We start from the raw sequence: 23,066 nt of genomic DNA on the forward strand, positions 1-23,066 counted from the left end.
GAACCTTTCTGATGCTCCAGTTGCACTTTGTAAAGGGAACAACCCCACGCTGGTTGAAAATACAACACTTTTCAGCTGGAGCTTCATTGGAATTTATTTTTTTAAAAGAGTAAACATCCTGCAGCTCTCACTTCCATCCAGTAGCTCAAAAAGCCAGGTGTATGGTTGTTATTAAAATGGAGCATTCTGAAAAATCATGCAACAGAAAAATCATATGTACAAATTGTAACGTGTTAACTGGGTATTGTAAACATGTCAGTAGGCGTGCTTTGGGATACTGCTATGTTTTCTACAAGGCAAGTAATTGAGAATCCCATCCCAGGACACATGGAGTCTTTCTAGGATGACTGTCCTGGGAGTACAGGCAATTGATGGGGCTCAAAAAATCCATTTTAGCAAAGTATTTTTTCCTGGAAACAAATGCCACCTTAAATTTTTTGAGAAACAAAAAGCTCCCTGCACAAACACTGTAACGACAGAATGCTGAGAGACTGAAGTGATCAATGAGCAATCAGAATTTAAAATAACTTATGACAACTCGGGCCGTTTTTGGAACGGTAAGGTTTCAAAAACAGGTTGTCTGTGGCGATTCAAAGATAATGCTTTGTACTTTGACCCCTTCTCCCCTTTTAAGAAAATCAGCTTTTGCTTCCTATACAGAAAGTATCCCTTTGGTTTTAACCACATGGAGCCTCAGGACAAGCAAAGCCGCCAGACAGGATAAACCTTCCTAAGAGAGAGCAGATAAGGGGGGAGTATAATAGTGTTTTTTTTCCTGTTCTGAAATACATGTCTGGGTGGGGAAAAAAAGGGTCCGAAAGCCCAGCAGATGTTTGAGCACAGCTGTTCCAGGGTGAACGGGCGAACTCACACCCACGAGACCCGATTCCGGATTCGGGAATTCCCCCTTGGTGCTCCGGGAGTCGATCCCCGTCAGGGATGCTCGGTACTAAGGGGGGTGGGGAAAGAAGATGCTGTAGTGAACATGGGGTACAGGGCTCGGCCCTCGGAGCGTCGGCCCCGTTCCTGGGGGAATCCGAGTCGGATATCGACAATCGGATTGGGGCCGAACTGGACTCCCGATTCGTGATTCGCCTCCCGAGGAGTTTTTTTTTTTTTTAATCCCTGATCCTACCGCTTTCGGTTTAAATTTCGGTTTTCATGGGACATTTCTTTCCGTTTCCAGCTGCGGGTAGTTCGTTATCCCCGCGGAGGCGCCGTTAGGAGGGCTGCCGATACCAGGGTCACAGGGATCTGGATTGGGGGGGTTCTCGGTCCTGGAGAAGTGGACACGGGCCCCTCCTGCATGTTCCCCCCCCCGCGCATCGTCTCCTAGGTCCAGATGATGGCGCTGTGAACGGCGGTGGGCGCTCTGGCCAGGCTCTCCTCTCTCTGCTCCGGTGAAGGACTTGGGGGGGGGGGCATCTTAATGGCAGTTCTGGCAGTTGGGGTGACAAGGTACCCCGTTCACTCTGCATCTGCAGCCACCTGACGTGTCCCCCTGACCCTGCAGTCAAAACCAGAGCACTGTTGGAACACTGTGTAGTTGTGTGAAGGGATTCAAAACATCCTCTGTGCAGTGGAGGATTATCGGATATAAATTCATCTCTATGGTGAATGGGAAACATGCAAAGGTTTATTCCCTGCTGAACGGAAAAGAACGTTGTCTCTCTCTTCTTCTCTTTTCAGCAGGGAATAAACCTCTACCTGTTACTTTGCAGCCTACACATGCTGACGCAGCTCCCTTCCTGAACTTTATGGCGTATGTTTGTCTTAGCCCCTCTGTCCTGGGTGAGGCTAGGTGTTTAAGAGAGAGACCACTGCAAAGTGTGTTAAATGTGTTCAGGAGTTGGACAACGATGGGAGTCCGTCTATAATAAAGCAATAATAATGTGAGAGAGGACTGGGGTCCTGCTGTAAGTGACCCTGCAGCAGCAGTTACTGATGCTCAGTTCACCTCATGGCCCCTGGAGTTCTCCCTGGATAAGTGAAGCAGCCGAGTTGTATCACCACTGGCTTTTAGATACCAACTTGTGAGGATCCATCACAGTCTGAGGGCAGCTTAAAAACCGTCGTCATGTCTTGGAGAAGTGCGCCAAGGAGTTGGGTAATTCCGGTAATACAGCGAGTAAAAAAACAAACAAACAGGAAAGGCGTCTTGCCTGCGGCCCCCAGCGCGGCCCCCTGGTCACCCAGCAGATCTCCGTCTTGCACATCAGGCAGCAGATCCAGTCGCACCCGTCCTTCTTCTGCACGATGACCTGGCAGCGGGGGCAGTGCATGGCCTCGCCGCTCTCCACCATCGCCTGCAAGGCACAGCCCCGTCAGCCCCCGCGCCCAGACCAGCCCCGCCCAGCCCTGCCCAGCGACCCCAGCTCAACACGGACACCCTCAGGGTGGGGCAGCTTGGGGGGAAACGACTATAGTGCATCTAAACCCGGATTCTCCGCGAATCTGACGGAATCTTGTTAAATATGCAGCAATATAAGACACAGATTTGTCCATATCTAGTAATGGTACATATAGGACAGTGAAATGAAGGAGGTACATCTTGGATTGACATGCACTGAGAAGGGGGGGGGGAGAGGCTCTTCTGGAATGCGGAAAGCGAGGGGTTAACGCCGCCGGGTCCTGACCTTGAGCATCTCGCTGGTCTGCCTGGCGGCGACGTCGTTCTGGGCCCGGACGCGGAGGTCGTCCTGGTACTCCCTACAGTTCATCCCCTCGTGGATGGCCTGGCGGGCGGAGACAAAGCAGAAAAGCCCCGCGGTTTTGAGAGGCCCTCCGCGTACGGACCCAACCCTCCGCATCGCGCCAGCGGGACCCGTCGGGTACGAGCGAAACGTCTGCAGGAACGCGGGATTCGGATTCACGCGGTCTGAGCTGAAAGCGCATGCCCACCGAGGCCTGTTGGAGGACTGTGCAAAACAAAAGCTTCAGTCCAGCGCTGAGCTCTTCCCAACTGTGAACAACTGAGCCTTAACCCGACGTACTGTAAATACCTCTGGATCCCCTATTGCCACTCTGGTCTCACAGCAAACTGACCATCAATCGAGCATCTATTCAGTCTTCATTTAAACACAGCACTGGGTAAATATGGCTCCATGGCCGAAACGCTGAGCGTCTCCCTTCTGGACTGAGCTTTGGATCGTTCCCGTGTTGCTGGCTCCCTGCTCGAACCCCTGCGCTTGAAAGGGGTCGGCCTCATCAATACGCCTGTGCAGCCCGCGAGGTGGGGGGTGGGGGGAGGGGACGGAGACCTTGCAGAGCAGGCAGTTGGTCTTCCCGCACAGCTGGCAGAGGAACTCGTTGACCTCGTCCTCGAAGATGCACCAGCCGGGGCAGTCGAGGGTCTTGCAGTGGTAACTGTTCTCGCTGCAGGTCTCGGCGATGCTCAGCCTCAGCTCCAGGAACCTCTGGTACTCCTCCGCCGACAGCAGCTGGGCCGGGGGGGAGGGAGAAGAGCAGAGACGTCAGGGCGGAGCGCTGAACGCTCCCCCAGGGAGAGGAGCAGAGGAGGAGGAGCGCTGAACGCTCCCCCAGGGAGAGGAGGTAGAGGAGGAGGAGCGCTGAACGCTCCCCCAGGGAGAGGAGGTAGAGGAGGAGGAGCGCTGAACGCTCCCCCAGGGAGAGGAGGTAGAGGAGGAGGAGGGCTGAACGCTCCCCCAGGGAGAGGAGCAGAGGAGGAGGAGCGCTGAACGCTCCCCCAGGGAGAGGAGCAGAGGAGGAGGAGGGCTGAACGCTCCTGCCGGGAGAGGAGCAGCAGAGGGCTGAACACCACCATGACCTGCGGAGCGAGGGGCCGATCTGGGAGGCTGGCGTTCCTGCTGTCAGAACTGAGCAGAAAACCGGGCGGTTTCACAATCTCAAGATCTCAAGAGCACAGAAGGTCCTCTGCACGGGTTGTGCATGAGAAGAAACTAGGAAATTATAATTACACGTTAAGAAAAATACGAGGACACAAATCTTGAATAGCGATGAAATGACAGGCCGTGAGATCTGTGGGATGAAAGGCACTATATAAACGAAGGACACCATGGTTACTGTTCTGTATTTGTGCAGATGTAGCTATTCTACAGGACAGTTGGGTGGCCGGGGGGCTAAAATGAAGGTCCCCCGCTCCGGGCAGTAGGGTTACTTCCAGATCAGAGGACTTACAGATCGGATCTCCCGGTCCTGCAGTTTGCCGTTACAGGCAAAGTCATTGTCCGAGTAAGGACAGGCCACCTCCGCGTCCGTGCTGTTGACTATCGTCCCCTTCAGACAATCCCTGTTTGGGAGGGAGACAAGCAAGTTCTCATGACGGGGGGAGAAGGACAGACGGATTGGACCTTTTGTGCATGCTTCAATTTGAAGAGTTTCCTTATAAGCAGAAAAGCATGTCAATAATTACCTTCCGAAGTTTCAGACAGGCAGGATTGCCATTGTATGTAATGGTTTCCATAAGGGACAATTATTCTAATACAGAGAACAGAATGCTTTTTGTTGTGTGTGTGACAATGAACTGCACATACATTTAAGGTTAAAATTCTGCTTTAAGTGTGCTTAACATATACACTGGAAACATCAATGGGTGTCGCAGTGGTCGGTACGGCTGTTTCGCAACACTGAGGCCCTGGGTTCAATCCTGGGCTGCTACCTGCGTAGAGTTTGTACAGTATGTGCTCCCCACATTTACACGGGTAATACGTGCTGGTTGGTTAATTAGCTCCTGGGATGACGGGCCCGGGTGCGTGTCTGTGTGTGCGTATCCTGCAATGCCCTGGTGCCCCGTCCAGTGCACCCCCCTGCTCTGATCTCAGGCTCCGGCTCCCGCTCCCCCACAACTCTACACTGGATGAAGTGGTTAGAAAATGAATGGATGGAAACATCAATACCGTCGACGAGTCTATCCCTTGTTGTTTCTGTAAGTACGTACCACCTTTTAAGGTTTAACTATTTCTGACCCGATGAAATGAAACGTTCTCATACTTGCAGAAGCTGTGCAGGCACTCGCGCAGCGTGGCGCCCTCTCCTGGCTCTATGAGGACATAGCAGATGGGGCAGTCAATCTGCAGCCTGTTAGGCACCAGGCTGTGCTGGTCCGTCTGCAGGAGCTCCTCGAAGTTCCTGGTGCGCTCCTCCTCCAGGGCCTGCCAGAAACAGAGAGAGGCAGGTAGGGCAGTGCCGCAGCAGCTATCTGGCAAGAATCAACTGCTGACACCCTGGCTCTTGCAGCAGGGCCCAGGCCTGAATCCTAAAATTTAAGAATCCTTAAATTCTCTGGATTACTTAACACAACGGTTCTACAGCTGAACTGTAGCTGTTTCTGCACAATCCGTTTTTCTTCAAACGGATTATGTTCTCAGATCGCAGCTCTGTTTCTCTGGCCATTAACATTGGGACAGCCGTCTTGCTTCCAGTAGCTCATGACTATTGAAATGGCACAGTGCAAACAGCTTCTCCTCCTGCTGATTCTTGCCAGCCCTGTGTGAACACAGAGGGCTTCGAGGGGGATCACTGCAGCCCTCAGTTCGGTGCAGCTCAGCAGTAAGTGCAGGTATAGTGTTATCTACACAGCCATTCACTGCTAATCTGACGGAATTAAAGGAATGTCCTACACTGCCAGGGCAAAAGAACCAAACCCGTATGGTCTTGAACACAGAAGACTACAAGGGGACTTGAAACCAGGACTCAGAATCCTCAAAGGTGCTGACAGAGAAACACGAACCAGAGGACACAAGGGGGACCTGGGTGAAACTGCATTTTAAACCGGACAGAAGGCACTTCTGTACACAAAGGACTGTGGGAGTCTGGAACGTTGTTAAAAGCAATACCTTGGCTTCCTTCAAGCAACAGCAGGATCTGATCCTCGACTCGGTTTGCTACCGGCTCCCAGACGGGCCGGAGCTGAGCCGAACGGCGCCTCTCCTCTGTAGCCCCTCTCACTGTCTCAGGCCCGGTGTCGAAGGGGCGGAGGAGTGGCCAGGCGGGCTCCTACCTGCTGGTACAGCTGGCAGGCTGCCTCCTCCTGCTGCAGCCAGCGGGCCTCGTCCTCGTCCGGCTGGTAGACAGCTGGCACCTGGTAACCCGCCGGCCTGTCTGCGCTGCACATCTCGCACCCGGGCCGGGTGGGCTTGTTGACGAACGTGCACTGTGGGCACTCCCAGCCCGGCTGCACACAAGCACACAAGCGCTTACACACAGCCGCTCACAGGGACTCCATTCAACACAATCCTGGCTGCTAACATTACTGCTGGCAATAGCACTGCAGGGACTGCTGCTGCTGCCCCTGCCACTGCCCCTGCTCCAGCATCTACTGCCCCTGCCACTGCCCCTGCTCCAGCATCTACTGCCCCTGTCACTGCCCCTGCTCCAGCATCTACTGCCCCTGCTCCAGCATCTACTACCACTACTACTGCCCCTGCTCCAGCATCTACTGCCCCTGCTCCAGCATCTACTGCCCCTGTCACCGCCCCTGCTCCAGCATCTACTGCCCCTGTCACTGCCCCCTGCTCCAGCATCTACTGCCCCTGCCACTGCCCCTGCTCCAGCATCTACTACCACTACTACTGCCCCTGCTCCAGCATCTACTGCCCCTGCTCCAGCATCTACTGCCCCTGCCACTGCCCCTGCTCCAGCATCTACTGCCCCTGCCACTGCCCCCTGCTCCAGCATCTACTGCTCCTGTCACTGCCCCTGCGCCAGCATCTACTGCCCCTGCTCCAGCATCTACTGCCCCTGTCACTGCCCCTGCTCCAGCATCTACTGCCCCTGTCACTGCCCCTGCTCCAGCATCTACTGCCCCTGCTCCAGCTGCTACAGCATCTTTGATTCGCTTTAATTCAACATGGTGCAGGTAAGCCCTACCTTTGGCTTTGGGGGTAGCATGGGTGGGGCCGGCAAGGCAGCACGTTTGGGGAGCAGTGGAGGTGGGGGTCCTGTGGCTCCCCTGTGCATATCCTCCTGCTTCTTGGCCTGCTTTATTCCCGCCGTGCCTCTGGGTTCAAGCACATAGCCCACAGCACTGATAATCTCTGCAAGAACAGAAGCAATGCCAGGAGAACAAAATAACCCTCAATAACGAACGACTTCTCATTCAAAGAGGAGCAAAAAAAAGGCCAATCTTTCTCTAAAGCTTCCCCAGTTTTTAAAACATTAGTGTCTGACATCCTACAATGTCATAGTGAAACCCGTGGGTGAAACAGATTCTCTACATCGTTCTGCCAGTGTGTATTGAACAGTAGTTGTAGCTCAAAGAATCCTTTAGTGTTTGTGAAGTAACCGTGGGGTGTTCTGCTGTTCTGGAGAGGTCAGAGGTCAGAGGTCAGGGGGTCGGGGTCGCTCACTGCCCAGGCGCTGCTGCTCCTGGTCGTACTGCTCCTGCTCCCGGGTGAGCTGAGCCTGCTGGGCCGATCGGATGTACAGGAAGGCGGCGTCTCCGTCTTTCCTCACGCCGAGGCTGAAGAGCGTCTCGGGACCCTGGGCCAGGCGCTTCCCGATCACCCAGGTCTGCAGGGAGGGGTGGAAGCCGTAGTCTCGGTTCACCTGCGGGGCGGGGGCAGAGAGAGTCACCCCTCCACAGCTCCGATGATCAAGAGGCAAGGCGAGGCGCAGTCTGAGCTCACACAACTTTAACCCCTCAAGTGACACTATAACCTTGTAACCACAGACATGCTTTAAGGGCAATAATCAAAATATGGATCAGGTGCACCGTTCTGAGCATTTAAACAGCCTCATCTGTAAAATATCCATCCATTGGATACACCGTGTTTTGGACTCTGGCCCATCTCCAGGCACACACACTCACACCAGGGCCCATCTTCCCAGAAGCCAATCAACCTGCCAGCGTGTCTGTGGGCTGTGGGAGGAAACGTGCAAACTCCACACAGACAGCACCCCGGGTCCGGAACTGGACCCAGGGCCCCAGCACTACAGCACCACACCACCCCCAAACACAAGATGTCTGAATCTTCTTCCCTTTCTTTGCCTGACTGAGCTCATCCAGGAAGGCGATGAGAGGAGCACGGAGTCAGCAGGGCTCATGTCATACCTTGTCTTTCAGCTCAGTGATGGTCATGTCAGAGGTCACCACGATGGCCACAGGAATGGAGGCGTCCGCCTGGGCATCTTCCACTCCCACCTTTAGTCTACGGGACAGAGGCACAGTCAGATGGCAACAAGCACGCGACAGATACTTCCATGATATCAGTCAGCTGACACTACATGGGGGAAAAGAGGAAATAATGTCTCCACATCTCCTGCTGCTGACTCATCAGGCATGGGCACTGCAGTGAGCCAACAGCACGCTCACTCCTAAAGAAATCCACCGTCTCTGCATGCTTCACTGTACAGCATATACCCAACATGGTGCACAGGAACGTTCAGTCATTCCTAACAGGTGGTTGACATGGGAATGTGGTGTAAATGGAGCAGCAATCTGTATACAACCTGACTTCTGAGATCATCCCTTCTGGAAAACTTCGGCAGCAATGTCGGCGATGCGATCTAAACACAGGCGCCTCAAGCAGGCGATGTCTCTTGAGGACTGGCACAGTTGTGTAGTCGTGAGGGTCTGCTCTTTCAACTGCCTTGTAAGGATTAACACCTTTAACAATCCGGATTGCCCCCTCAACAGGACTACAGACTGTGGGTGTTGGAGAGTTAAAGGTTCCCAGGGAACAGGCCTGGCAACTTGTTCCGGACACCCGCCACTCTTTGTGCGAAACGTGTCTCCTGTTCTTGATGCTGGACCCACTGGCCTGTCACTCCATCTGATACCCCCCTGGCAAGGGGAGCCTGTGAACTTGGGGGTTCACGGCTACCCCACCTCCCCGCCTGTTTGGACTCACCTGATTTCTTCCTTAGGGTACACGTCCGGGGTGACCCTGACGCTCAGGGGGACCCGCAGGTCTGCCAGCTGCTCCACGCAGCGACACGCCCCCTCCCGGTCCCCGAGGCCGACGGCTGTGCCCAGGCTGGCGGCCAGCTCCTCCGCTGCAGGGAGAGGAGAGCAGGGGCGTCAGTGTCGGCCCCCCGCCCTTGGGCCTGGGCTGTGGCAGAAAGGCGTTTTTAAAAACGCCTTTTTTATTCTTACTGAACACCTGCTCATGGGGGTCAAGCTACTTGTTTTATTAGCCTCAGCCGCTCCACAAACAATCCTCTATTCTCTCGGGGTGGGGGGAGCAGACTTGTGGACTCACACCTCCCCCTGAAGTTGTGCAAGTGATTGAGAGGAGGGTGAGCAGGGACTGGAGGAGCAACGCGTCTCTCACTGACATCACTTCCTCTCACAGGGAGATCCCCCCCCCCCTCCCCTGGGGGACCAATCACAGCCTTGTATCCCGGCGGCGTTCAGCCAATCATACGCCACCGTTATTGGACATCCGGTGGGACAGAAGGGTGACGGCAAGCTGAGCACAGAACACGCTTACCTTCTTGCAGGGTCTCGGGACTGAAAGCAGCAGGAGTGGCCATTGTTTTCAATTAACAGCTCCTCTAAACCGAAAAAGTCCAAATTAAGAAAACAACACAAAGTCACGTCTGGAAGTCTGAAATTTCCTCAATTTTAAAAACATAACCGCGCAGCAACTTACACTTTAAAGGGCAATACCTAAAAATAGTGTCATGATAAATACAAGTGTTACATAATTAACAAGCATGTGCATGTCACGCGTCATCTAGGCGTCAATAATTTATCATCCATCCCGAGTTACTCTTAGTAAATAAAACATCAACACACCTCAAGAATTAAAGTTGAAAAGTAAATAACACTCATTTCAATGCACAGCATCTGTGAGCAACCCAGGGCTCGTGTAAACCTTTAACTTCACAGGGGGAACACCCGTTTGTAAAACAACAAAGGAAAATCCAAAGCGATATATATTCGGAGCAGTGCAGCCGGAGACTCGGCACAGAGACGCGCCGTCTCGAGGCTTACCTCTGACCCGGCCCGTGCCGACGCGGAGAGGCACGCGGAACACTTGGGCGTGATATACAATATCGCACAATAACGCAACACTGTACTTCTCCCCAAAGCGAGAGGTTGCATTTATTTAGCCAAGAACGGATTGTCCTCCGTTACTGTGGTCGTGACTTAACCAACAACCGGAGGAAATGAAACAAGTTGTGAGAAACGGCTATTTTGGGCAGTTCCTGCAAACTGGAGGTTTAGAACTCAGCGGTTGGAGAGATTATTAAGCGCACTGTTACCTGTCCCCCCCATAGCACAGTAGAGGCAAATATACAATATCAATAAGGAAATAATTATCAATAATAAAACTCCCATTCAGCAAGAAGAGAGATGAAGGAATCATTTCGAAACCACAGTTTCGAAAAGCAAATGACCAAATTCTTCATCAGCTGCCAGGCGCTTCCGCAAGGTTTCGGTGGAGGAATGACACAGTATTGACATTTATTTTTTAATCCTACTTTGTCGAAATCACCCGCTAAAACAGCACGGGAACTACCTAGCGTTTTTTTTTTTCCGGGAGTCTTTTTTTCCTGCGTTACCCAGTAAACAACCACCAGAGTCACGACATTTCCCCGAGTTAACAAACGGTATTGTTTAAGACACAAGTTCAGTTTACTTTCTTTCCCTCCTTCTTAAATCATAGCGCAAACGTCAGTCTGGAAACTTGTACCTCCGCTGTCCTGCACCTTCATAAAGGAGTCTGTCCGACCACCCGGAGCACCGTCTGTATTCTGAAATGAAAAGTGAAACGAGCTTCTGCACCAGGAAGTTTCTTATTTAAAGGAACCCTCGTGTACCTACACGGGAAGATCTCAAGCGGAGCAGCTCCGCACACAGCAAGCAAGGTTTCTCCCACGTCCATGCAGCGCTATCCCACTGCCTGAATAACGTTAGAACAGTCGTCTAGTGATGTATTAGGAAGCGAATTCGAACGAGGGCTTTTGCAACAGCGATTTAAGATCCAGGAACTTACGTCGCATAAATCCCTGGAACATTATGAGCGCAATAGTGCCACAATGCTCATCTTGGACATGGAACCGAGCTCTGGTAAACTACAGAAACATCTCGTCGCAAACTATTGTTTTTACCACGATATACAAGAGGATCGCTGCACGGCTGTCTTGCAATATTGACCGCCGATCTGTCCGAAGTAACCTTTCTCCTTCTCGCACTCGTGTACGGGGCGATAGTATTCGGAACAAGTCCCTCCTTCGCAAAGGACTGATTTTTGTGAAGCCAGAGCTTTAAGAAGGAAAACCGTTTAAAAATAGCAGAAAGTTCGGACTCCGTGCTAGACTGTCCCTAATTCATTTATTCCCCTTTTTTAACTGTAGAATATTGGGCAGCCAGTTTTTTTCTCCTTACTGACGAGTTTTTGGTTTCTGGTCTTTTCTGTTCTGTGTTCGCAACACATAAGGTCACTTGCTTTGTAAAGCGCCTTGGTGCAACCTTGTTGTGAAAGGCGCTATATAAAAATATACCACCTGGGAGACACACAGCGGCCATTCTGCACCGGCAGCCCCACGCACAACAGATATATTGGACACGTGAAAAACTGCACCAGATGAATTAAAGAGAAGCTTTAGGACTGCACAACACTCAGGCAAAAAGCACACCGCCGTTTTCCTAGCTGAGCGTAACCCTTGTGAAAAACGTGCATGGCCTAAATATTAAACAACTTTATTTTACCTAGTGCCTTTAAAAGCAATGTTCTCAAAGCTACCCAGGGCATTAAAAAAACATCACAATAAAATTAAATTAAAAATCTGATGGTACAGGTTTTGAGGCACCACTTAAAAAGCACCCAGTGTGACTACGTCTCTCCACCATCGCGTGTGGGGTGACACACAAGAAACACGGACACAGTGAACTCGAGGCACCCGAGCAAAGGTCGGCTGAGGTGCGATTATCAGATCCAGTTATCTGCAGCGCTGAAGAGTCCTATATACAGTTTTCGTCCCTAAAACCAGTTCCCTTCAATCAATCAATCAAAGCTGATTTATCAAAGGCACAACAATACAGCGTACAGCAGTAGTTCCAGGCAATGAAATGTCTTTTCTGCGAGCTCATCGTGCAATGAAAATTGAATTAAATAAACCCAAGACAGAGCTCAACATAAATAGAGCTGCGATGTGTCGTCCAGGGTGTATGCAATACATTATGTCCAGGTAGTGCAGTATGCCGAATACAGTGAAAAATGTACGTCCGTGTAGCCATTACGGGTGATTTGTTGAAGGAGCTGCAGCTTGGCTATTTAGCTGCCTTATTGCCTGTAGGTAGAAGCTGTTCCGTAATCCGTTAGTCTTTGACCGAATGCTTGGATACCGATTACCGGACGGTAGGAGAGAAAACAGTTTGCAACTGTGATGACTGGTGTCCTTGAGAATGGACCTGGACTTATCCAATAATCATATAGAGCCTAAACCTAAACAGCAACCCCCCAAATAATATTTTTTTACTTCATAGAATGAGCTGTACTTTTAATACGTGTAATTCAGAGTTGCAATTCACTCACTACATTAAGTTGGGCGAGTAAACCAACACTGGATCACGTCCAGCCAATTACGATGTTAAGATAATATTCAGAACTATTTATATTCTGTATAAACTGAGAAGTTATTTAGCGGACACCCACTTTTCATGAATACAGAAATGTTTAGAATTTAATTTGACAGATTTAGACATTACCCAGAAGCGACACCCGGAGGTGGACGACAGGACTGCGGGTAGTTTAAGCGAAGAAAAAAGGAAATTATCCGAACAGCGAGAGGTTGTTTGGAAGTACGTCAGATTAGGTCGGACTGTCTAAACGGTGAAAGACATTAAAAATAAAATCAGAAGGTTTTTCGCAGCAAGTCAGTGGTTGCAGCGAGGGCTTTCGTAAGCCTGGGATTTCCCTTTGAATCCCGTTCAAAAAGCTGGGATGTGTAATTTTGCGTTAAATTTCAGTTTATTCAATGGCAGGTATTGGAAATTTCACAGTAAAAAGGAAGACATTTTTATTAGACACAGAAGTGTCTTAAGCCTTCGACAGAGATCGTTTCCGCGTCCGTAAACTGGTATTTTGTCTCTTTTGTTTCTTTACCGCAGGCTGCTAGCCTTACATACATTTTTTGCTTTTGAATTGAGAGCGGCTGCTGAGCGGGAGCCGACCCGGCGAGAGCGCTTTCGAACTCGGTGCGAGCTTTAACTTGAGCAGGCGGCTTTAGGGGACGGGGTAGGCCCAGAAGTTGCAGCGCTGCGTTTCGTGTCGTCGAGAGTTGAGGAGACCGAAACATCGAAGAGGGTTAGGTTAAAACAATAACAACGCAAGATAAAATTTGGATGCACACTTTGTATTTTTGTCCCCCCCAAGGCGCTTAAAAAAAATGAACATGATTGGTCGAGCACAGGTTAGGAGACGATGCGAATGAACTAATTCTTGTTTTAAAAGATCTGAACTGCGGTACTTCTTTAGATGTAAACATTGCTTTTGCCGAATTGACGATAAGATGAAACTCCTGGAAAACTCGAGCTTCGAAGCTATGAACACTCAGCTCACGATAGAGACTGGGGACTGTCAGATCATCGGACGGTGAGTTTTACAGTCGCAAACCTCTCCGATACGCGACACGCAGGGACGGCGAGTTTTTTGTTTTTTTGCGTGGGTGACGGGAAGACCTTTACCTCTTCTCGATCTTCATCTGAGCTCTTGAACCTTCTTGATAGCCTGTGACGGGTTGAGGTAGCAGGCTGTTACAAACTGAGCGATATTTATTGCCGTAGCCCTGTGTTTAGGACGCCAGCAAAAAACAAACACTACATGTTTGTTTTTTTAAGTGTTTTTACTAGCACTGCATTCATGCACTCTTATAACTCGGTTGAAGTTATCGCTTCTCCCGAGTTAATCGGTAATCCGTCTACAATCTAAGATAAAGTTGTCTGGCAAGTAACGGAAAAGTCGCCCGAGGGCTGGAGTCTACCATACTTGAGGGAAACAGTTAAGTCCCACTGCAGAGCAGTTTGGCCTGTTCTTGGCTCCAGTGCTCCTATCGCAGCAGGAAAAAGAAAAGCATCGCGGTTTTTTCTTAGGTCTGTGCTCCCCGCAGCTCCCCGCAGCTCCCTGCCTGTGTGCATCTGTCATCTCGCAGCCCGAGAGACCAGCCCTGTGAGCTGTGGTTTGTACAACCTGAAACGGGTCAGGCTCCTATGCATCGTGAATTCGTTCACCCTCTCCTGGGTCTTTAATTTCTGGAGCCTTGGTTAAGTGGGTAAAAGCCCCGTGCAGCCCAGCACCTAATTAGTGCAGCTAATTAATCAAGAGCTCGGTTGTGAGGACGGAGAGAGGGGAGAGAGTGCTTTTGCTCAAAGGCCTCGTGCTGTGCACCAGGAATCTGTCTGTGATGGGTGTCAGACTGCTCATTTACTCATCCTAGCCCACTGGTTCCCAATCCTGGTCCTGGTGACCCACACACCCTCAGTGACATCATCAAACCCTGCATTGACTTTTTTTAACAATAAGAATGAATGTGATCTGTTTGTTCCCGACTCTGACACCGTGTTGGGGCTTTAACTGTTGTGTTTTGTAAGTGAAATAAAATCCCAAACTTTGGCCAAGAAACAAAATGCAAATATTCCAATGAAGCAACTTCTTTAAATCAATGAAGGCTCTGATTATCTCATGAACGCGGGCTGGAGCGAAGCCCCTTGTCCATAATGCCCCCTGCTGGTGGGTCACTTCCAGTCGGGCTCGGTGTCTGCTAGCCTATTCTCTATCAGAGATGGAGAAACTGCAGCAGGTGTCTGCTCTAGTTTCCTCTAATTGAACAATTGACCCGGTTTATCTTAGTCAGACAGGCCTGTATAGAGCATGTTCCCTCAGGTCTTGTGCAGTTGCTCACTTTAAACTCTTCATTAGAGGTACAGTTCCTTCTAAAGCACCTCGGAGACAAGTTAAAGGTACTGCGCTTATGCAGTTAATTAAATAACTGGTTGCACTGTGTAACGGGGATCACTAACGAGTCTGAATGCTCCTGATGCGGTCAGCAATAGTGCAGCCCCTTCTTCAGTGAACAGCTCCAGCGCTGTGGGGTTTCATTTCACCTCTTAATCTAATCGCTTGCTTCGCTAGACCAGTTTTAACGCTGTTAATGATTTAAGGAAACCTGTTGGACTCTGGTCCTGGAGGACTGGGTGTGTCCCCCTACGCTCTGACTCGTGAAGTAAGGAGATCCCAGAAAACTTGCAGAATCTCTGCGTGCGAAACTCTTCTGGGATGTTCACAGCGCTCTCAGTTCTGAGTGATGCAACTTTCTTAGGACTTCGGATTTGAGCAGTATGGGAGAGAACGTTGTTCAAATAAAAAAAAAATAGTTGGATTGGTTTGAAGTTCGCAGCTGGATTGGAGGTTTTAGAGAATAAACCGGCAGGGTTTTTTTTTCCCCCCCCGGGGTTACTGGGTAGTGTTGAGTTCAAAACCACTGAGATGGGGAAGTGTCAACATCTCCTCTGCTGCTCCCTTGTTGTTCCACAGGATCGAGAGCTACTCATGCAAAATGGCCGGGGAAGACAAGCAGATGTTCAAGCAGTTCTGCCAGGAGGGTCTGCCCCACGTGCTCGAGGCCCTCTCCCCCCCACAGACCTCAGGAGTCAGCCCCAACAAGTAAGACACCGGTGGGGGCAGCAGGGCTCAGGGTTCCGGACTCGTAACTGAGAGGTGGGGAATCGCTGTGGTGCCCTTGAGCGAAGAACTTCACCTGAGCTCAGTCCATCCATTTTCTAACTGCTGTGTCCAGGACTGGTAACATGGGGGAGCAGGGGCCTATCCCAGCAAGCATCGGGCGCAAGGCAGGGTACATCCCTGGATGGGACACCAGCCCATCGGAGGGCACCTATTGACACACACCCACTCACACCCGGGCCAGTCTTCCCAGAAGCCAGTTAGCCTGCCAGTGTGTCTTTGGACTGTGGGAGGCAACCACAGGGGAGGCGAGGGGAACATGCAAACTCCACACAGACAGCACCCCAGTAAACCTTTACTTGTTCCTTTGCAGCCTACGCATGCTGACGCAGGTCCCTACTTGAGTGTCTGGTAGAGTAGCAAAAATCACTGTGTGTACTCCTTCTTCTCGGAGATCCGGGGGAGAGCTGGGAGGAGCGAACCGCTTGGGGGAGCGTGAGGCGGGCAGGTGCGGACACTGACCGCTCCGTTGTCGTCGTTGTTGTCCGTTCCTCCCCGTCAGGCTGAGCCACAGTCAGAGCGGAGACGAGGGCGAGGGCCCCCTGTCGGACAAGTGCAGCCGGAAGACGCTCTTCTACCTGATCGCCACGCTCAACGCCTCCTTCCGCCCCGACTACGACTTCAGCCGCGCAAAGAGCCACGACTTCAGCCGGGAGCCCAGCGTCACCTGGGTGAGGGCGCCGCCGCCTTCGCGGGCAGCTGGGCCTCAGTCTGTGTTAACGCGTCCGTAATAGATAGATAGATACTTTATTGATCCCGTGAGGGAAATTGCAGTGCAACAGCAGCTTAACACACACAACACAGCCACAGTGTAACGAATTATATAATAATAGTACAATACATACAATACAATACAATACAATACAATACAAAAGTTACTCACAGTCCAGACACACAAGAACAAACTAGAACAGAACAGTACACAGAAAATCATATCACACATATGAATATAAATATAGATGTAACTATAGATATAAATATAAATGTATTGCACAGGTCCCTGGCATATATTGCACAAAAGTGGTTGTAAACGGGGAAAAAGAAAAAGAAAAAGAAAGAGAACAGATGTAGCAGTAGATGTGTAGATGCGTTTAGTCCAGAAACAGGTCACTGTCGATGTTGCCTCTGCCAAGACGCAAGGTGGATGCGTTGTACAGTCCTATGGCAGACGGCAAGAATGACCTCCTGTAGCGCTCCCTGTCGCCCCGTGGATGAATCAGGAATCATAAATCGTTTTAGTTTTCTCTTTTCGCGCGAGTAAGCGGGAGTTGAAATCTCTTTTTTTTTAATCGGACATGCCTTTTAAACGGGCTGTGAACTGACGGTGTGTGGAAGGCATGGACCTCGTGCGTGCGTGCGTGTGCGTGCGTGCTTGTGTGCGAACAGGTTGGACGTGCGGCACATGCAGTAGCTCTGCCTTCTGTCTCCCAGGTGGTGAACGCTGTGAACAGCAGCTTGTCGTCCGTGGCCGGAGGGGAGTTCAGCCGCCTGCAGCCTCAGCTGTGGCAGGCTATCGACGACGAGATCTGCCTCTCTGAGTGCGACATCTACAGGTGCGCCCCTCCTGATGAAACCTCTTCCCTTGTAGATGGCGCTGTGTGCGTGTGTGTGGGGTGCCTTCCTTTTTTCCCAATATCAATAAATATTTCACATTATAACCCTCATTTAGCAATGTCTTTCAAAATAATTTTTCGGCACACTTGCAAGGTACGGTAGCTGATAATTAAAGTGTTGATCAGATAATCTTATGGGGGAGATGAATGACACAGATTAGGGGCACCAGGCTTTGGCATCGTCAGCTGTGGTCTCAGCAGAACAGCGTCTCATCCAGACGCCAAAAAGTCTTCTGTCCCATTTGAAGAGCTTCCATGGATCTGCGCTAGTCTGCTGAGATGTTCTGCGCTCCCCTTGTCTGTGTTCTTTTGCTCCCTGTTGTAATTGTTTCCCAGTTAACTGTTTACTGCGTGCTGGGCAGCAGTGCGAAACCGTTTGCCATGTGTTTGCTGTGCTCCCCAGTTTCGTTAAGACGCATCAGACACAGAGATGTTTTTCTCGATACTTATACGCTCGGTAGTTTTTCAAACATGTCCGCAAATCGCTTGGTGACTCTGCAGCTATAACCCAGACCTGGACTCTGACCCGTATGGAGAGGAGGGCAACCTGTGGTCCTTCAACTACTTCTTCTACAACAAGAGGCTGAAGAGGATCGTCTTCTTCACCTGCCGCTCAGTCAGGTGAGGAGCAGTTGCTGTACTGTGTGCGTGGGTGTCGCTTGGACAGGAGGAGGTTGCGTGCATCTATGGTAGTTATATTCCAGTAATGTTCAGTTCTAGAAATCTGTTACGTATTAGTTGAATCTCTGTGTGATGGTTGCTGAGCTGCGCCGATGTTTATCTGTCCTTGAGGACACCAGTCTAGAAGGCTGGAAAAGTGCTCCTTCTTGTCCTGCTCCCTGTATTGTTTATCTGTGGTATTCCCTCCAGTCATTGGCCACAGGTGCGTGGAGAAGCAGTAGTCTGCTCTTTATGTGCAGTGCAAGAGAAGCTTTTACATGCATACAAAAAGGAAAGAAAAGACCCTCACGTCTCTGGAGTATAAAATAGCCAACGCAAACAAGCGAGTGAAATAATTAACTCTGGCCAACAGTCGTTTCTGGGTGTGGTTCCCCGTTACGCCCCTGCTTGCTGGGGTGGGAGAGGACACAGGGGTCTCTCCTACACCTCTCTAATTACCGGTTAAAGAACTGAGGGGCGAGGCGTGACAGTGTTCTGCAAAGGGGTGGACTGGAAGGTCCTGAGGTCAGGCAGCACTGGCCTGTGGCTGACCTCCCTCTTCTCCTGTGTCCAGCGTCTTCATGGCCCCGCGGGACTCGGCCCTGGGCAACGACCTGGACCTGGAGCTGGAGGAGGGCAGCTACGAGGAAGAGGAGAACATGGACGAAGAGAGGTGGGCGCACTTGTCGGGGTTCATCCCTGCACTGCTGGCGGCCCTGGTGGGCAGCCTTTCAGAGGGGTCACTCTGGATCGTGCGGCCCGCCGGCGAGGACTCCAAACCCGGCTACCGTTGGTCGGTCGGCAGTGTGTGTTTTACAGACGCCCCAGAGTGTAAAACGTTGGTCGGTCGGCAGTGTGTGTTTTACAGACGCCCCAGAGTGTAAAACGTTGCTCCCTCTGCCGGCTGCAGGCTGGGTGGCGCGTGTTGGGCTCCACGTGCTGCTGACCTGCCGCTGTTTCCCTCTCTCTCTCTCTCTCCAGGTACGGCGCACTGTGTGCTTGAAGCTGCTGGTAGGAGCGATTGCCAGCTGTTCTGGACGGGCGTGGAGAGCTCTGAGATAGCAGCGGCCAGACCTGGAGGCCACCAGCATTTCCTTTACCATCTGTTCCACAAGCACATTTACTGTTGGTTTCGGAGAGAGTGAAGCTTATCTTCTGTACACAGGGGCGTGTGAGCCTAGCGTGGTAAAACCCAGTCTTGTCTCTGTTTTACTGTTTTATCTCTTGCACTAGTCTAAAAATTCACTTTTTTGTTTTTTAAAACATATTTCGTATTCCTTATGTTCTATTGGAGAACCAGGCATATGGAAGAATAGAGAAAGAACATGTAAGAATTGAGTGTCTTGCTCAAAACAGCAGAACTCCGATATGTTGTGGAGAGGCGAGGCCTAGGCGTGTTCTGACAGCCCTTGAGAGAAATATTCCCTTCTGTGGGAGTGGAACGAAAGCCCAGGAAATTTTGTTCAAAATATTTTTATTGGACTGAAGTGTAATTTCCGGGGGGACTTTGAGAGTCTTTGCTGTTTTCCTGATGTTTGTATTATCCAGTGTTGATATTTTTCCATTTTTTCCTGTCTTTTTTATTAAAACCCATGTGTTCTAGTTACATTTTAATCCTAAATTCAAGTATCTTTTTTGTCACAGCTTGTAATGTTATCTTTTTATTAATAACATAACAGGCTGTGATACTGTTTGTCTACAGCTTAGATGAGAGAGGCAGAAAAGACTTTGTGGTGCACACAAGTTCAGACACTAGGTGTCACCATAGTTGCATTTCGTTGTTTGTTTAAAGAGAAGGCAGCGTCTCCTGATTTTCTTACTATATGAATAGTACAGTATTGTGTTTGTCTTTTCAAACACATGAGCAGGGCTTAATAGAAGCTGTGATTGTAGGAAATGCTTTGTGCTGAAATGGCAGGAGTAGTCTTGAATATTATATTCCTAGATTCAATTAATCAGATTCCAGAATAATTCCCTATGATACTGCAACATTGTGTAGCCCTGGAGTGCTAAATCTCTATTTTGGAATTCAGAGAGTTGAGGAAGTAAAGGAACAACCAAGCGTTGCGCCCTGTACTCTTGCACTGGGCATGCTCTGTAGATTGCCAGTGCAATTGTTTCTCACCTGATTTACTTCTAAGAAAAACATGTCTGGCATTTCAAAAGATGTGCCGGTTACAAAGTTCCAGACTGCTTTGCGTAAGCATGCTCTTTTCTCCTGCAGCTGTAGAGGAAGTGAAAGGCCGTCTTTGCCCGTGAAATCTCTTTTCTTTTTTTTTTCTTTGATCTTTTCGGTGGTTTATTGAGACGGGATATTTTTACACCTTGTACAGGGGCATTGACACATTGCCACTCTCGGGGGGGGGGGGAGAGAAGTGATCAGATTGTTTTAAAACCTTGAATCGCGCTGTCAGACCGATTAATCTCATAGGGAGTTAAAGCTGTGAGACAGCGCAGGTCTGCAGGGCTTGAGTGCGAGACCCACGCTGCACTTGTACATTTTGCTCTATGGCCTGTACACTGCCTTGGCCTATCCAAGAAAGCCGTCTTAACATTTTGAGAACATTGTCGCTCTATGGCACAATACCAAGGAGAAAAAGCATGTGGGTGCAAGCATTGCAGTATTGGGCATCTTGGCCTTATGTAGTGTGCAGTGCCTAGCAGAGCACCTCATGCAGCAAGCTGTTCTGTGCATGTATGTAAGTCTGCGGTAGTATGGAGTAATATTAAGAGCTCAGGACTCCCAAGTTAGAGGCTTGTGGGTCCAGTCGCTCCTCTGTCCTGCTGTACAAATGGGTCCCCAGCCCGACGTTTTAAACGGGAATGTGCTCTTCATCGACTCCCATAGTATGGGATTAAATGAATTATGGAGCTGGCCAAGCCCACTTTGCTCTGAGCAGGGGTTGTCATCGGCACCTGTTCATTTTTTAATGTCAGCATGCATGATCTTTCTAGAATCATATGGAAGCACTGTACCCATATTTACAGGTTTAGGGGGTCACGGTCTTGGAAGCATTAATCTCATTCGACACTTTTCTGCAATAGATGGTGATTATGCATTGTGCCACAATTATATAGGCTAAAAAACTGCGACCATTTACTGAGTTGCATTAATTGTATAGAATGGACATAGTAAATGTCATATACAAATCCTAAACATTGAAACAGTCCCTACATTAACATTGTAGGTAGCAGTCTGTAATGTTTTGGTATTGAAAATAGCTAGACCTAATGTTGAAAATAGGATGAGACCCACTGGATAGGAAGTGGTGGTTTTAAGAAACCAGGACTCTGTGTAAATGCGATGTTTGCTTTGTGCAGTTCTGGGAAGCCTGAGCTGCTTGTATTCTGTAATAGTGTAACCAAATGCAGTCTGTTATTAAACCTGCTGTCACACAGCTAGTTGTGCTGTGATTGAAATATCCGTCAACTTCATACATATGTCAACTCTGTAAAATGGGTCTTGCTAGTTAAGACGCACATGGTGTGTGCAACAAAGCCATTTCTGTGTGTCTGATGGAAAGTTTCATTGTGTTTTTGTACTTTAAAAAATTCAGCTCGGCTCCTATGCTGCATGTTCACAGTTGTTGTGTGCCGTTACCGTGATAAACTACTGTCAGCTGGGACTTTTGACAAAAATCTTTAAATATTGAGTTTACTGAAATCTGTGCCGGTTCTTTGTTTCAGCTGCCTTCTGCTTGTTGGCAGCTGTGATGAATGAATTTGTGGTTTATCATACCATAAAAGGTTCCAGGTGTCTGGAGACCCCATGTGGACTCAGGTGGCACAGGAGTTCCTTCTTGTCTGGCAGATAGAATGCTGCAGCACATTCTTTGCAATAAATAAACAGGTCTGTGACAAGACGTTTTTTCTTTTTAATCCAAGGAGTGCAAGTTTCTGAATTCCTCCGCTCAGTCTGTTGCTGAATGTGAATCTTGACCGTTTTGAGTGATCAAGAAACAGTCCGGACATCATGTCTGGGAGGAAACACTCGGTAGATCGGTGGTCTGTTATAGCCTCTTAATCTGAAGGCGGCATTTTGGTGTACATTTTATTAGTGAAGCAGGTATTTAGAGTTACCCCAAAGACATTGGATTCTAAGTTGGAAGACGTTTGTGCTCATCTCAGCCACATGTAAGCAGTGTGAGAATAAACACTTTTGATTCAGTTTATAGAGTGACAGGGGGCTGGAGGCTGGAGCTGTGGTTGGACTGGCCCAGTATCACAGTAAGCGGCACTGGGCTGTTCAGAATATGTATGTGCACTTTGCCCTCATTTGCAAAGTGCAGTTCTCAAGAACTACATGCATGTTGAAAACCTAAGAGTGTATTTCTCACAATTGTGTTTTTTTATACCTTGGATTTTTTTTTTGAATGAGGAAAAATTGTATGCGTTTCTCAAGCTGTGCACTTTTATGTTTTTTTAACACTGTTGGTTCTGTGTATGTAACATGGACAGAAGTGCTGTCTCCCTTCTTGCACAGCTTTATTACAGGTGTTTATAAACTCATGATTATTTTGTCGTCTTCTATGTTTGATGCATTTTTCTCACATCTATATTGTTTTAGAAAAAAAATAAATGTGTGTAAAACGAAAGCTTTTTGTTTGCAGAAATAAAATTTTCAGTCTTATTCATTACCAATGCAGGTGGGTCATCACTTGCCATCGCAGGGCCATAGCCCAGAAAGCAAGGAGATCGTAAATCCGTGAGCCTTTCAGGAGGAGTGACGACTACGATCAAGCATTTTTCCAGAAGATAGTCGTCGTCCCTGCATGAGCTCCTATTGCGGTATCTGGGTCATCAGCTCAACCCGGCTGTAGGCCATCAGCTGGTGTTGGTCAGCCACTTGTGCTCGCTCTGTGTCTGCAGTGCTCATTGTTCTCATTTCTCAGGGCGGAGCGGTGGCTCTGTGGCTCAGGATCTGTGCCTGTGGCTGGAAGGTTGCCAGTTCAAATCCCGCAGCCGGCAGAGGAATCCTACTGTGTTGGGCTCCTGAGCAAGGCCCTTCACCCCAACTGCTCCAGGGGCGCCGTATAAATGGCTGACCCTGCGCTCTGACCCCCAGCTTCTCTCTCCCTGTCTGTGTGTCTCATGGAGAGCAAGCTGGGGTCTGTGAAAAGAC

At 49.6% G+C, this 23,066-nt stretch overlaps 2 protein-coding genes across 9 annotated transcripts; one reads left to right on the forward strand and one right to left on the reverse strand.

The window, feature by feature from the left end:
• Positions 1 to 76: 76 nt before the first annotated feature.
• rbck1 (RanBP-type and C3HC4-type zinc finger containing 1) lies at positions 77 to 14,010 on the reverse strand. 8 transcript variants are annotated; one of them, XM_069179429.1, is made up of 14 exons: positions 13,619 to 14,010; positions 10,623 to 10,683; positions 9,414 to 9,477; positions 8,832 to 8,976; positions 8,033 to 8,129; positions 7,329 to 7,491; positions 6,850 to 7,016; positions 5,981 to 6,154; positions 4,972 to 5,132; positions 4,159 to 4,270; positions 3,261 to 3,440; positions 2,637 to 2,735; positions 2,163 to 2,306; positions 77 to 1,507 (listed from the first exon to the last, which is right to left on the reverse strand). In XM_069179429.1, the coding sequence occupies exons 3-14, from the start codon at positions 9,454 to 9,456 to the stop codon at positions 1,427 to 1,429; spliced, it is 1,566 nt and encodes a 521-aa protein (XP_069035530.1). In that variant the 5' UTR covers positions 9,457 to 9,477; positions 10,623 to 10,683; positions 13,619 to 14,010; the 3' UTR covers positions 77 to 1,426. The 8 variants fall into 8 exon arrangements, with proteins under 8 accessions (XP_069035530.1, XP_069035525.1, XP_069035523.1 ...); XM_069179424.1 differs by having other exon boundaries at positions 7,329 to 7,527; positions 10,569 to 10,683; positions 13,619 to 14,006; XM_069179422.1 differs by having other exon boundaries at positions 7,329 to 7,527; positions 13,619 to 14,005.
• maf1a (MAF1 homolog, negative regulator of RNA polymerase III a) lies at positions 12,687 to 22,581 on the forward strand. The gene is made up of 7 exons (XM_006639651.3): positions 12,687 to 13,526; positions 15,465 to 15,593; positions 16,174 to 16,342; positions 17,103 to 17,224; positions 17,786 to 17,905; positions 18,519 to 18,617; positions 18,926 to 22,581. Exons 1-7 carry the CDS (start codon positions 13,444 to 13,446, stop codon positions 18,945 to 18,947), a joined length of 744 nt encoding a protein of 247 aa, XP_006639714.2. The 5' UTR covers positions 12,687 to 13,443; the 3' UTR covers positions 18,948 to 22,581.
• The last annotated feature ends 485 nt before the right edge of the window (positions 22,582 to 23,066 follow it).

This window comes from Lepisosteus oculatus, chromosome 16 (genome assembly GCF_040954835.1).
Source record: "Lepisosteus oculatus isolate fLepOcu1 chromosome 16, fLepOcu1.hap2, whole genome shotgun sequence".
NCBI lineage: Eukaryota > Metazoa > Chordata > Actinopteri > Semionotiformes > Lepisosteidae > Lepisosteus > Lepisosteus oculatus.